Source organism: Macaca nemestrina, chromosome 13, assembly GCF_043159975.1.
Source record: "Macaca nemestrina isolate mMacNem1 chromosome 13, mMacNem.hap1, whole genome shotgun sequence".
In the NCBI taxonomy this organism is placed as follows: domain Eukaryota; kingdom Metazoa; phylum Chordata; class Mammalia; order Primates; family Cercopithecidae; genus Macaca; species Macaca nemestrina.
Genome location: NC_092137.1, coordinates 32,207,745 through 32,221,824, shown reverse-complemented (window position 1 = coordinate 32,221,824; position 14,080 = coordinate 32,207,745). Strand labels below are relative to the sequence as shown.

Here is a 14,080-nt window from a genome sequence, read left to right as displayed (position 1 = left end):
CACTCCAGCCTGGGAGACACAGCGAGACTCCGTCTCAAAAAAAAAAAAAAAAGTAAAGAATTTGGAAGGCAAGATATGGGTACTTTATGTGCTCATTACTATTGGAGTGTAACTGCTCCAAGGCCACCTTGGTGGACAGACTAGGGAACACACATATTTGGACACATACACAAGTGTATATTTATATACTTACGTCTATATTTCCTCTATTTTTATTTATTTTGAGACAGGATCTCATTTGCCCAGGCTGGAGTGCAGTGGCGCGATCTCAGCCCACTGCAACCTCCACCTCCCAGGTTCAAGTGATTCTTGTGCCTCAGCCTCCCAAGTAGCTGGGACTACAGGTGCGTACCACCACACCTGGCTAATTTTTGTATTTTTAGTAGAGATGGGGTTTTGCAGTGTTGGCCAGAGTGGTCTCAAACTCTTGATCTCAAGCGATCTGCTCGCCTCAGCCCCCCAAAGTGCTGGGATTATATGCATGAGCCACTGTGCCCAACCAATATTTCATCTATTTTTATAGATTTTAAACCATGAATTCACTCTTAAACCCAACTCAAGCTGAACTCCAAGTTTCATTCTAACTTTCCCCCTTTGTGTATTTATAATTACCTTCTCTGATGGTGAGAAACCTGGCTTCCACTGTGGTTAGTATATTCACTTGATTCAATCAAGTCTTTGGTATGCAACCAATCTACCGTCTCTGCTGACACCCTTACCCCATATGGACACTCCTTTCTGTGCTTGAGCTTATTCCTCATTCCAGGTTGCCCCTATCCACCATGTGAATAACTGCCTCAATCTGTCCCTGACACCTCATACCTAGCTGTCCATCATTGTACACACAGTCTTCACCCTATTAGGTCTCTGACACCCAAATTTGGGCTTCCATAGGTCCCCTCTACCCAATGTAGGCACTTTGATCTGAACCATTGTGCAAATGAGTGCCTGAGACTGCTACCCCTAGAAAGGCCTGCTGGCAAGGTTGACCCTTGCCAGGCATCTGGGAACTTGAATTTGAGGAAAGATTCCTTCTATTCCCTAACAAGCTTACTATGCCTAACAGTGAGGCCTGACACTTTCACATGCTGTCACTTGTTGCTGGAGTGACATCCTGTGTGACTTCACCAGGAGAGAACCCTTAGAAGCTGGTGCTTGGTTTCCTCTGGACTTCACTTAATTCCCTTTTTTCCCTTTTGCTGAATTTGCTTCATATCCTTTTGCTCTAATAAATCATTGTTGGGAGTAAGGCTATATGCTGAGTCCTGTGAGTGCTCCTAATGAATCATCAAACTTGCACATAATCTTGAGGGCTTAACCACCTAATGACTTTAAAACAATAGTTCCAGCAGGGTGCAGTGGCTCTGCCTGCCTGTAATCCCAGCACTTTGGGAGGCCGAGGCAGGAGGATCACTTGAGCCCAGGAGTTTGAGACTACAGGGAGGTATGATTGCATCACTGCTGTCCAGCCTGGGGCAAACGAGACTCTGTCTCTAAAAAAAAAAAAAAAACCCCAACTCCTTGAAAAAAAATAAAAAATAAAAAATCCACAATAGCTCAGGAAGGAGGAAGGTAAGCAATTTAGTGACATTACTTAATTTCAGCTCTACCATCCCACTGTTTTATCTTACAGTTCTTTGCTCTATTTTTCTTTCCTTGATTTCATTTGACCAATCACATAACTCTTAGTAATTCTTAGCCATTTCATCTTCTCTAATGGCTTTTTAGATCTAGTGCAGTAGATCACCCCAGTGATGGGGTGAGAGATTATGAAATGCATTCTTATCACAGTCTACCTTACATTAATGCTATCTCACCTTGTGTACAATGTAATAATATTATTTCAATATAATTACATTTATTGTCCTCTCTGGCCCTTCATGCTATTTCTGTCTCATATTTTACTTATACATATATTATAAACAGTGCAATACTATTTTTGTTTGCTTTAAACAGCAATGATATTTAGAAAAATAAAAAAAGAAAAATGTAAATATGTTATTTACCAACATATTTGTCATTTCAAAATTCTTAATTCCATCCTGGAGATTACAGGTTCTCATTGAGAAATCCATTTACTGGTAAGTCCATCCAAGGAAAATTTTAATTTCAGGTACTTCATTTTTCACTTCAGATTTGTATTTTCCTTCAGCCTGAAGAATTTCTTAAAGCATTCCATATAAAGTCAGTCTGCCAGCAACAAATTCTGTTTTCATCTGGAAAAGTTTAAGTTTTTCAAGAGATAGGGACTCACTCTGTCCCCCAGGCTGGAGTGCAGTAGCACGATCACAGCCCATGCCCAGCTAATTTTATTTTTTGATGGGGTTCTCACTAGGTTGCCCAGGCTGGTCACTCATGGCCTCAAGGGATTCTCCTGCCTCAGCCTCCCAAAGTGTTGGGATTAGAGGGTTAAGCCACTGAGCCTGGCCATTGCCTTAACATCTTGAAGGATATTTTAACTGGATAGAGTTTTAAGTTAACCTTTGTTGTTTAATCTTTGCACCTTAAAGACGTCATTCCATCATTTTCTGAATTTCATCATTTCTGATGAGGTTAGCCATCACTCTTGTTTATCTGAGTGTAATGCTATTCCTTCCCACTCCCCACCTTGGTTGCTTTTAAGATTTTTTTTTTTTTTTTTTTTTGGCAATGTGATGTACCCAGATGTCATCTTTGTTGTATTTATTCTGCTTGGGGGGTTCAGTAAACTTCTTAGATCTGTACATTGATGCCTTTCAACACTTGGGGGAAAATTTCAGGCATTATTGCTTCAAAGATTTCTCTTGCCCCATTCTCTTCCTTTCCTTCTCTACTTCAAATTGCAGGAACTGATAATGTTCCAAAGGTCTCAAACCTCTGCTATTTTTTTTTCTTTCTCTCTGTGCTTTGGTTTGATACCTACTTGCTTGTCTTTTTCAGTCTTTCCTCTGTTGTGCCTAGTTTACTGTTAAGTCCGTGCATTTAAATTTTTAACTTCAGATACTATATTTTTCATTACAAGACTTTCCAGTGGGTTATTATTTTCTAATTATTATTTTTTATTTATTTTTAGACGGTTGCCCAGGCTGGAGTGCAGTGGCATGATCTCGGCTCACTGCAAGCTCCGCCTCCCGAGCTCACCCCATTCTCCTGCCTCAGTCCCCCAAGTAGCTGGGACTACAGGTGCCCACCACCATGCCAGGCTAATTTTTTGTATTTTTAGTAGAGACAGGGTTTCACCGTGTTAGCCAGGATGGTCTTGATCTCTTGACCTTGTGATCCGCCCGTCTCAGCTTCCCAAAGTGCTGGGATTACAGGTGTGAGCCACTGCGCCTGGCCAATTTTTATTATTTTTTGAGATGGAGTTTTGCTTTTCTTGCCCAGGCTGGAGTGCAATGGCATGATCTTGGCTCACTGCAAGCTCTACCTCCCGCGTTCAAGCAATTATCCCACTTCAGCCTCCCAAATAGCTGGGATTACGGGCATGTAACACCCATGCTTGGCTAATTTTGTATTTTTAGTAGAGACAGGGTTTCACCATTATTGGTCAGGATGGTCTCGACGTCCTGACCTTAGGTGATCTGCCTGCCTCGGCCTCCCAAAGTGCTGGGATTACAGGCGTGAGCCATGGCGCCCGGCCTCCATTGAGTTTTTAATTCCTATTTTTCTGCTGAAACTCCTAATCTATTCACCCATTTTCTCTTTTCCTGTAAATTCTTTTAACATATTTTAACACTATTTTAAAATCACTCTCATAGAGGTCACTTGTGCATCTGCTTCTATATATTCTCTGTTGAGTATGGTATGGACCACTTTTTTTTTTTTCCATGAGGGAAGGTGAGTCAAAAGGATCACATACTTTTTCCTTGCATGCTTAGTAACTGTTTATTATGTACTGAGCTTTGGGTATATGCTGTGATGACTGTTTTCTTCTCAAGAATGCTGTGTTTTGTTCTGGTTTTAAATTACTGATGGATAACCTTGATGCTGTAAGATTTGATTTTAAGCTTCATTACAGTGAGTTTCTTTCCATTTTGGCCTTAGTGCTAAAGCACAGCCTTTAGTTCTGGGATGCTGTCATTCTTCCTTAAGGCATGGCATTTTGGGGGTTCAATGGGAAACACCAAGTATTTACTCAGTCCTTCTTAGTGGAATTTGAATTTCAAACTCTCTGTCCTTGGGCAGCTGCAATTCTGCTGAGTTCTTTAGACTTTAACATGCTTTCTGCTGGGTTCCTTTAAATGATCACACTGCACAAGCACAATTTTGGAATCCACCAAGGATTTGAAAGGAATATGTAGGCAGATTTCAGGGCTTACTTTCTGAGGCACTCTCCTTCCCAAAATTTGTCTTCTAATTTTCAGGTGTTCTACAAGTCCCAAATGACTCCTCAGCCCATCAAGACTGCCACATTCTACTTGAATTCTATACCCGTGAACTGCACAAACTGGAAATTGCCCTATGGGTAAAAGCTGGTTAAGGTGAATCTCTTGTTTACTTTTTTTGAGACAGGGTCTCTGTAACCTGGGCTGGAGTGCAGTGGTGTGATCTTGGCTCACTGCAACCTCCTCCCAGGCTCAAGCAATCTTCTAACCTCAGCCTCTTGAGTAACTGGGACTACAAGTGTGGGCCACCAAACCTGGCTAATTTTTAGTTTGTTTTTTATTTTATTTTTATTTTTTTTTTTGCAGAAACGGCGTCTCCCTATATTCCCCAGGCGGGTCTTGAATTCCTGGGCATAAGCGATTCTCTCATATTGGCCTCCCAAACAGGCATGAGCCACCGCACCCAGCCTGAATCTTCCAATATAGGACTTTGCAGTTTCTACCTTGTTTTGATTGCTCTGCAGAGCCGCCCAATCATTGTTTTTTTTTGTTTTGTTTTGTTTTTTTTTTTTTTTTGAGACGGAGTCTTGCTGTGTCGCCCAGTCTGGAATGCAGTGGCCGGATCTCAGCTCACTGCAAGCTCCGCCTCCCGGGTTTACGCCATTCTCCTGCCTCAGCCTCCCGAGTAGCTGGGACTACAGGCGCCCGCCACCTCGCCCGGCTAATTTTTTTGTATTTTTTAGTAGAGACGGGGTTTCACTGTGTTAGCCAGGATCGTCTCGATCTCCTGACCTTGTGATCTGCCCGTCTCCGCCTCCCAAAGTGCTGGGATTACAGGCTTGAGCCACCGCGCCCGGCCTGCTTTCTAAATTTTGTTAAGAATTTATAATTGTTACTAACAGAATCCAATACACACAACTCCTTCATTATCAGACTGCAACCCCTAAAATATCAAAAAGTTTTAAAGTAAAAAAGTAAAGGCAAAATAAAGTTTATCATTTATTTCCAATACATTAGGATAAAAACCCACTTTATGCAACTGTACCCTTTAATTCATTTCTTCTGAAGAAAAGTACAAAAGACCAGACTAAAATTGAGACAAGCATTTAAAGGAAAATCCTTTGACTCAGAGTCCAAAACCGAACTGTAAATGGTTCATTTTTACCAAAAGAATTAGTTTTTGTACAAAATATAAAGAATTCTACACTATAAACAAAGACTGCTGTGTATGTACTTAAATTAGAATTCTAGTATCTGCTTTTCCTCTAATTCTTCTGGAGTACAAACATATTTGCAAGTCAGAAATCTAATATTCTCAATGGACAGACTATCTTAGAATAAGCTTTTACCCTTAAGATACCTGGAAAGATAGTACTCATTCTTCCCTTGGCTCAAAGTCCAATATATCAGTAAGTTTTAATTTAGTTTACAAAACTCTGCCATATTAACATGAAGAGCACACCAATGCTTAATGTTTAAGCATTATCTTTTAGGAAGTAATATAACACAGAGCTCAACACCCAATCTAAAAGGTCACAATCTAAGTCATTATTAATTCAGAAAACTTCAACAACTTCTATCTTTATTGAAAAAAGACCACACCAATCCCTTATCTCCTACTATATCATTACTCTATTTTCATGGCCCTTCTATCAAAGAAATAGCTTAAAATAAAACTTGGTTAGAGTTAAGTCATAGAAAATAATTCTCTAGCACTAGCTGAAGTTCAGACTTGATCAGGAAAGCAATTTCTATACAGCAATGATTTTCTGACTCAATGTTTAAGACTTTTATCTCTTTTAACATTTGAAATCTTTGTTACCTAAAAGTCTTTCCCAATAGAATTATAATCATGATAATTTTAAAGGAGATAATATATTAAAAGTTGAGCTGGAACCACATAGTCCTTTAATATGATTTGCCAGTTATCCAAGTATCAATAACGTTAATCCCCTTTTAAATGAAAACAATGAAATTTTATGAGCTTAACTGAAATGTCTTAATTTAGAACTTCTCAATTCTTTTAATCACATATATTTCATTACTACCTTTCATTATCAATATTTTGTAATTGATGTTGTAAGTTTGAGACCTTAAGAGGATACTATGCATCACCTAAAATACGCATAGCTCTGGCTTAAAACAAATTTTTTTCCCCTATTTATCTCAGCTCTCATTTTTATTATTCAGGGAGTTCCAAAATCATGATTAGAAGAGACATGATTTACTTTATGGCTACGAGCAGCATATGATCCTAAAAAATCATGCCTCTTCTGGCCGGGCATGGTGGCTCATGCCTGTAATCCCAGCACTTTGGGAGGCCAAGGTGGGCGGATCACCTGAGGTCAGGAGTGCAAGACCAGCCTGACCAACATGGAGAAACCCCGTCTCTACTAAAAATACAAAATTAGCTGGGGTGGTGGCACATGCCTGTAATTCCAGCTACTTGGGAGGCTGAGGCAGGAGAATTGCTTGAACCCGGGAGGCGGAGGTTGCAGTTAGTTGAGATTGCGCCATTACACTCCAGCCTGGGCAACAAGAGCAAAACTCCGTCTCAAAAAAGAAAAACCAGATTCATGCATCTTCTGTATTCAAACAAATCTTTAACAAGAGCAAGAGTAAATTTAAGAAGAATATGTCTTCATTATAAAGTTCTTACCTAGTAGGGGCAAGTTTTTTATCTTAACGTATTATTTCAAAAGCTAAGAAATCTTTCCTAAATGAAAAATTTTTGTTACTATTACAAATATTCTTTCCACCCATGACATTTTACATAGCATCATTTAAGCACCAGAGAAAAGTTCTGTAAACAAACTTTTAACCAGTAAACTAAGGGCAAATATCTATTTGCCTTTATTACAATATTTAAAAGGCCATGATATGAGTCTCTACTCCCTACAATGACATTTTTATAATGAAAATCCAGGCATATTTATACAAACAAGAAACAGAATTACTGTACATTTTGAGAGAACAAAAGGCAGATCAACAGACTAGAACTAGAACTTTTGAGTTAATAAAGCAAGCAGAAGGAACCTAGAAAAATGTATGCCATGTATAAAAATTCAGTTTTTTTAAAGTTTCATTGAAGGGATTTTTATTATTAAGAATAAAAGATGGTAGTTCCACTTGCTTATAATTATCCTGTAAACATTAAGAAAGTAATAAGCAATAAATTAGAAATGTCTTATACGTTCCTAGTATTTCCCTTCTCTTGCACTGGAAACATTTTCACAGCAGTTAAAATTGGCTCTCTTAAATATCAGAGTAATTCTTGCAGAAAATAAATTCCATCAGGAAGAAGTTAACAGTCTACAATAGATTTCTGACAAATACATTAGGAAAAAAAAATACTGCAGGTCACATGAGGACTGATCTACATGTTATATGACAGAGTAACTCAAACCTTCAAACCTTCTCTGTTCTACCAGATTTGCTTTGTTGCTATTATATTGCTATCTAAACTGTTTGGTAGCAAGGTAATAGAAAAATAAAAGGTAAAAAGAACACAACAATTGTTTAACGTCTGTAGATTTATGAAGAAGAAACTCTCAAAATAAACTTTTTGCTATTACAGTTACTTAAGAAAAAGGTTTAATTTGGCACACTGAATTTATAAAAAGAAAAAAGAAAATAAAGAGTGTTTGGCATTCCAATCACCCGTAGTTAAGACAACAGTAGGAAAGAAAAGTAAGAGAAATTACTATTTTAAGAAAAAACATCAGAAGACAACCAACCACATGTTCTTGTGTCTTCTACCATTCACTGTCTCTGGAATACTTTCATCTGCAACACAATATACAAATTATTATTTACATGATGATTATATTGGTAAAGAAGACCAGAATCAGTTTTTGTTGTGCTCTTACAGTGTCCATTGGGATAACTGTGACCATCAAGGCAAGGCCTTAAACAACAAAAAATTCTATTTGCATTGTGTATTTTGTTTAAGTTTGTTTTCTGGTTCATCTTCAAGTTTGGTGCACAAATATGTAAGACTCTAAAAAGTCCTGTAAACTTAGGCTGTTTCTGTAGCTGATGACTGTTCATTGAAGATCTTGTGTTTCCTCTTTTGTTAAGTAAAATGTTCTGCAGGTTTACAAAGGTATTTCCTTAAACGGTGGTATCTCCGAAGTCCTTGTTCCAACGAATGTACGCTTCTAAAGTTTGAGGGCTGACGCTGCGTTTTATTTTTTTCAAGGATTCAGTGAAGTCAGATAATTGAATATTTCTCATCTAGATTTTTAAAAAGCACATGACAATACATATGATGAACAGGTATATAGTGGTAAACGAAATGATGGATTAAAGTAATGATGCTGCTGTTTATTAATGTTATAAAAAATAAAAGTATGTATTCTTAGAAAATCATGTCAGCCATTTAAATATATTTTCTATGTACAAGAAACCTTAATAAATGCTATACTAATATATTTATTACTTGTGTTTAGTTTCATAGGATTAACATTTGAAAGCATAATATTTTTCCAATATAAAAACAAAACACTCATTATAGAAAAGTTCACAAAATATAGACAAAGATAAAAAAAGAATCACAATTTCACCACTCAGATGTGCAACCTCTGCCTCCCACGTTCAAGCAATTCTTCTGTCTCAGCCTCCCGAATAGCTGGGATTACAGGTGCATGCCACCATGCCCAGCTAATTTTTGTATTTACTAGTAGAGACAGGGTTTTGCCATGGTGGCCAGGTTGGTCCTGAACTCCTAACCTCAGGTGAGCTGCCCGCCTTGGCCTCCAAAAGTGCTGGGATTACAGATGTGAGCCACTGTGCCCAGCCTAAAGTATGCATTTTTATATGAATTTGGTCTTATTTTCTGATCTTTTAAATTGCCTTTGGAAATATAGATTAAAACAATGAGTTAATGAATATCTATATTTACACCTAAGTATTTTTAAAAGGCAAAATGGATAGGTTCACAGAGTCCAGGTAATAGAAAAATAAATAAAAATTTCGGCCAAGCATGGTGGCTCACACCTGTAATCCCAGCACTTTGGGAGGCCGAGGCGGGTGGATCATTTGAGGTCAGGAGTTCGAGACCAGCCTGGCCAACATGGTGAAACCCTGTCTCCATTAAACATACAAAAATTAGCCAGGCGGGTGCCTGTAATCCCAGCTGCTTGGCTGAGCAGGAGGATTGCTTGAGCCCAGAAGCTGGAAGGTGCAGTGAGCCATGATTGCACCACTGCACTCCAGCCTGGGCAACCAAGCAAGACACTGTCCCAAAAAATAAAATGAAAATAAAAATAAAAATAAATGAAATAAAATAAAATAAGTTAGAAAGCCAAAAGCTTTCAGCTGGGCGTGGTGGCTCATGCCTGTAATCCCCAGCACTTTGGGAGGCTGAGGTGGGTGGATCCCGAGGTCAGGAGATTGAGACCATCCTGGCCAACATGGTGAAACTCCATCTCTACTAAAAATACAAAAAAAAAAAAAAAAAAATTAGGTGGGCGTGGTGGCACACACCTGTAGTCCCAGCTACTCGGGAGGCTGAGGCAGGAGAGTCACTTGAACCCAGTAGGCGGAGGTTGCAGTGAGCCAAGATCCCACCACTGCCTTCCACTCCAGCCTGGCGACAGAGCAAGACTCCGTCTCACCAAAAAAAAAAAAAAAAACAAAAAAAAACTAAAAGCTTTCTTAAAAAAAAAAAAAAATCCAGTATGATGCCTCATCTGACAGGTGACTAAAAGCCTGAAAAAAAAAAAAAACCTCCAAAATGTACTCCTGAATACACTCATTATCTATGTTAAGTTCACTGTCCCCTCAACAGTTGCTAAAATCAGGGAAATAAAAAAATAAGTTACAAATATACAGCTGTCCCTTGGTATCTCTGGGAAATTGGTTCCCCCATAGACAGCAAAATCTGCAAACACTTAAAGTCCCTTATATAAAATGGTGCAGTATTTGCATACAACCTACGCAATCCTCCTGTATACTTTAAATCATCTCTAGATTACTTGTAACATTTAATTCAATGTAAATGCAATATAAATAGCTTTTGTACTATATTGTTAAGGGAATAATAACAAGAATAAAAGTGTACATGTTCAACACAGATGCTTTTTTTCCCCCAAATATTTTTGATCTGCAGTTGGTTGAATCCATGAATGCAGAATCCATGGATAGAAAAGGCTAACTGTAATTAAAGCCTGATTTCAAAAGTCTGCTCACATAGTTATGATCATTCTGTATACCCAGTTTTATATTTTACATGCAACTTTTTTTTCAAATGAAATGCTTCAGTGTCTCATAAGGGGGTCTTCCATATTAAGAAACAGTAATAAACTGGCCAGGCACGGTGGCTCACGTCTGTATCACCTGAGGTCAGGAGTTCAAGACCCACCTGGCCAACATGGTGAAACCCCATCTCTACTAAAAATACCAAAAAAAAAAAAAAAAAAAAAAAAATTAGCCGAGCATGGTGGCCCATGCCTGTAATCCCAGCTATGCAGGAAGGAGGCTGAGGCAGGAAAATCGCTTGAACCTGGGAGGTGGAGGCTGCAGTGAGCCAAGATTGTGCCACTGCACTCCAGCCTGGGCGACAGAGCAAGAGTCCTTCTCAAAAAAAAAGAAATTAATTAAAAAAAAAAAAAGATTGAAAAACAAAATAGAACGTTATTAAAGGATTAACCTATAGTTACAGGTTATTTTTATAATGTATAAAACCCCACAAGCTTCATATAATTTGTTTTTTCCTTTTTTTTTTTTTTTTTTGAGACAGGGTCTCACTCTGTCACCCAGGCTAGAGTGCAATGGTGCAATCTTGGCTCACTGCAACCTCTGCCTCCCAAGTTCAAGTGATTCTCCTGCCTCAGCCTCCCAAGTAGCCAGGACCATAGGCACGTGCCACCATGCCCAGCTAATTTTTTTCTATTTTTGATAGAGACAGGGTTTTGCCACGTTGGCCAGGCTGGTCTTGAACTCCTGACCTCAAGTGATCTGCCCACCTCAGCCTCCCAAAGTGATGGGATTACAGGCATGAGCCACCACACCTGTCCCATAGTTTTCTTCTGTTTGGTCTTTACATAATATGATTTGATAGAAAATGACTTAATGACTATGTATATATGTTTTGTCCATTACCAAAAAAAATTTGACTGAGACTATTTCATAGGTTCCATATTTTGAAATGAAGCAAAGTTCATTTTTTCTAGCTTCTAATCAACTAGAAAAATCCATTAAAAAAAATTAGTCCCAAGCACTGAGAGGCTGAGGCAGGAGGATTACTTGAGGCCAAGAGTCTGAGGCCACCCTGGGCAACAGGGAAAGACCCCATCTCTACAGGAAATTTAAAAATTAGTGGGGTGTTGTGGCACTTGCCTGTAGTCCCAGCTACCAACAAGTTTGAGACAAGAGGACTGCTTGAGATCAAGAGGTGAAGGCTACAGTCAGCCATGATTGCACCACCGCACTCCAGCCTGGGAACAGAGCAAGACCCTGTGTCTCAAAAAAAAAAAAAAAAAAAAAAACAGCCAGATGCAGCGGCTCAAGCCTGTAATCCTAGCACTTTGGGAGGCCGAGTTGGTTGGATCACTTGAAGTCAGGAGTTTGAGACCAGACTGGCCAACATGGTGAAATGCCCTCTCTACTAAAAACACAAAAATTAGATGGGCTTGGTGGTACATGCCTGTAGCTACTTGGGAGGCTGAGGCAGGAGAATCGCTTGAATCCAGGAGGTGGAGGTTGCAGTGAGCCGATACTGTGCCAGACAGTCTCAAAAAAAAAAAAAGAAAAAAAAAAAATACACACCCACACACTCATATGTATATGTCCTACAATACAGAGGACCAAAACAAAGAAAATATTGTAAAATACTATACCTCACTGGCAGACATATTCTTCACCTGTTCTGGTTTTAGTTCTGTAAAATATAAAAGTCAGGCACTTAAAAATATATAGATTTTGCAGTTTAAATTGTTGAAGGGCAAAACCAAGTACAATGATCTAAATGTATCTATTCAGTACAAATCATTATATTAAAAGAAAGAGACACATGTTAACTTTGAGAGCACATACAATTTATAAATGCTTAGAGGAGAATATTCCTTCTTAGGAATAACTGGAAAGTGTTCAATTTCTTGCATATTGCCAAAAACAATAGTTTACAAATCTGAAAGGGAACTTAAAAGAATGCAACTTGTTCTTTACAAAATGCATTAGTCTTTTTTGTTTTTACTCTATACTTTATGTACTTTTCTTTTCTTTTTTTTTTTTTTTTTGAGACAGAGTCTTGCCTTGTTGCCCAGGCTGCAGTGCTCGGCTTAATGCAACCTCCCAGATTCAAGAGATTCTCCTGCCTCAGCCTCCTGAGTAGCTGGGATTACAGGCACGCACAACCACACCTGGCTAATTTTTGTACTTTCAGTAGAGATGTGGTTTCACCATATTGGCCAAGCCTGATCTCGAACTCCTGACCTCATGATCCACCCATCTTGGCCTCCCAAAGTGCTGGGATTACAGGTGTGAGCCACCGTGCCTGGACTATTTATTTACTGTTTAAGACAGCACCTCACTCTGCTACCCACCCAGGCTGGAGTGCAGCGGCATGACCATGATTTACTGCTGCCTGGACCTTCCAGGCTCAAGTGGTCCTCCTACTTCAGCCTTCCGAGTAGCTGGGATTACAGGCACATGCCAACAGGCCTGGTTAACTTACTATATTTTTTTGTAGAGACAGGATCTCCCTATGTTGCCCAGTCTAGTCTCAAACTATTAGGCCCATGCAATCCTCCCACCTTGGCCTCCCGAAGTGCTGGGATTATAGGCGTGAGCCACTGCACTCGGCCATTTTCTGTACTTTAATGGATGCGAATCTTTTGTAAACCCAAATTTTGTCTACCTTAGAATAGCCAAAATGTTCTAAGAAAATACAACTGATTTATGCATTAGCTACTGTTTCTGAATCCACTATTTGAACAAGATTTAAGCTCCGGCAGCAAGAAAATTTGTTTATCCAGAGTTTCAAAATACTCTCAAGGCTACATTTTTTATTTTGCAAAGTAGCAGTTCTTAATCAGTACCCTATTTCACTACGGGAGGTGTTACTGGTAATTTTTAACCAGTAAAACAAAAAGGTTTTGTATAATGTAGGCTTTTAATGCAAATTACAGTGGACACTATGATAACATCTTTCTCATACAACTACATTCAATTGTACTTTCTTGAATGAGAGAAAAGGGATGGAGCTATTATGATTATTTTATCATCACAGCTAATAATCTGAGAGCATCAACCATTCACTACCCATGCTGGCTGTGGAAATGTAGCTGAAAATATCTATGTGAGTTTATCCTAACCTAACCTAAAAAGAATCAGTCGTGGTATTTCGGCATCAACCAAGAAAGTTGAATAAAAACATAGCAATAAATATTTTGCTGTAATTCCTCAAAAGACATAACTTCTCTTATATAATTTCTTTTAGACACATTAATTTCAAATGATGTCACAATATGAAAAGAGCCAGAAAACAGGTAACAACATTTTCCTTACATTATTCTTTTTTGTTTAAAGTTTTCTTTTTGAGTTTTCTGCTGCTTACTTACTATCAAGAAGTGAAACCTCTTGCCTAGAACAGGGGTCATAGTCCACTAGCTCACAGACTGTTTTTGAATGATCTGTGAGCTAAGAATGGTTTTAATTTTAAGGCAGGGCATGGTGGCTCACGCCTGTAATCCCAGCACTTTGGGAGGCCAAGGCAGGCTGCTCACTTGAGCCCAGGAGTTCAAGACCAGCTTGGGCAAGTGAAACCCTGTCTC

The 14,080-nt window shown here is 38.9% G+C and overlaps 1 protein-coding gene across 4 annotated transcripts in view; it reads right to left on the bottom strand.

The window, feature by feature from the left end:
- Positions 1-5,290: 5,290 nt before the first annotated feature.
- LOC105479905 (spastin) overlaps positions 5,291-14,080 on the bottom strand; it is a 90,413-nt gene continuing 81,623 nt past the window's right edge. For all 4 annotated transcript variants that reach the window (XM_071076468.1, XM_071076470.1, XM_071076469.1 and 1 more), the window contains 2 exons: positions 12,146-12,186; positions 5,291-8,540 (listed from right to left, as the gene is read on the bottom strand). In XM_071076468.1, coding sequence (XP_070932569.1) covers positions 8,418-8,540; positions 12,146-12,186 — 164 coding nt within the window. In that variant the 3' untranslated portion in view covers positions 5,291-8,417. The remainder of the gene's footprint in view (positions 8,541-12,145; positions 12,187-14,080) is intronic.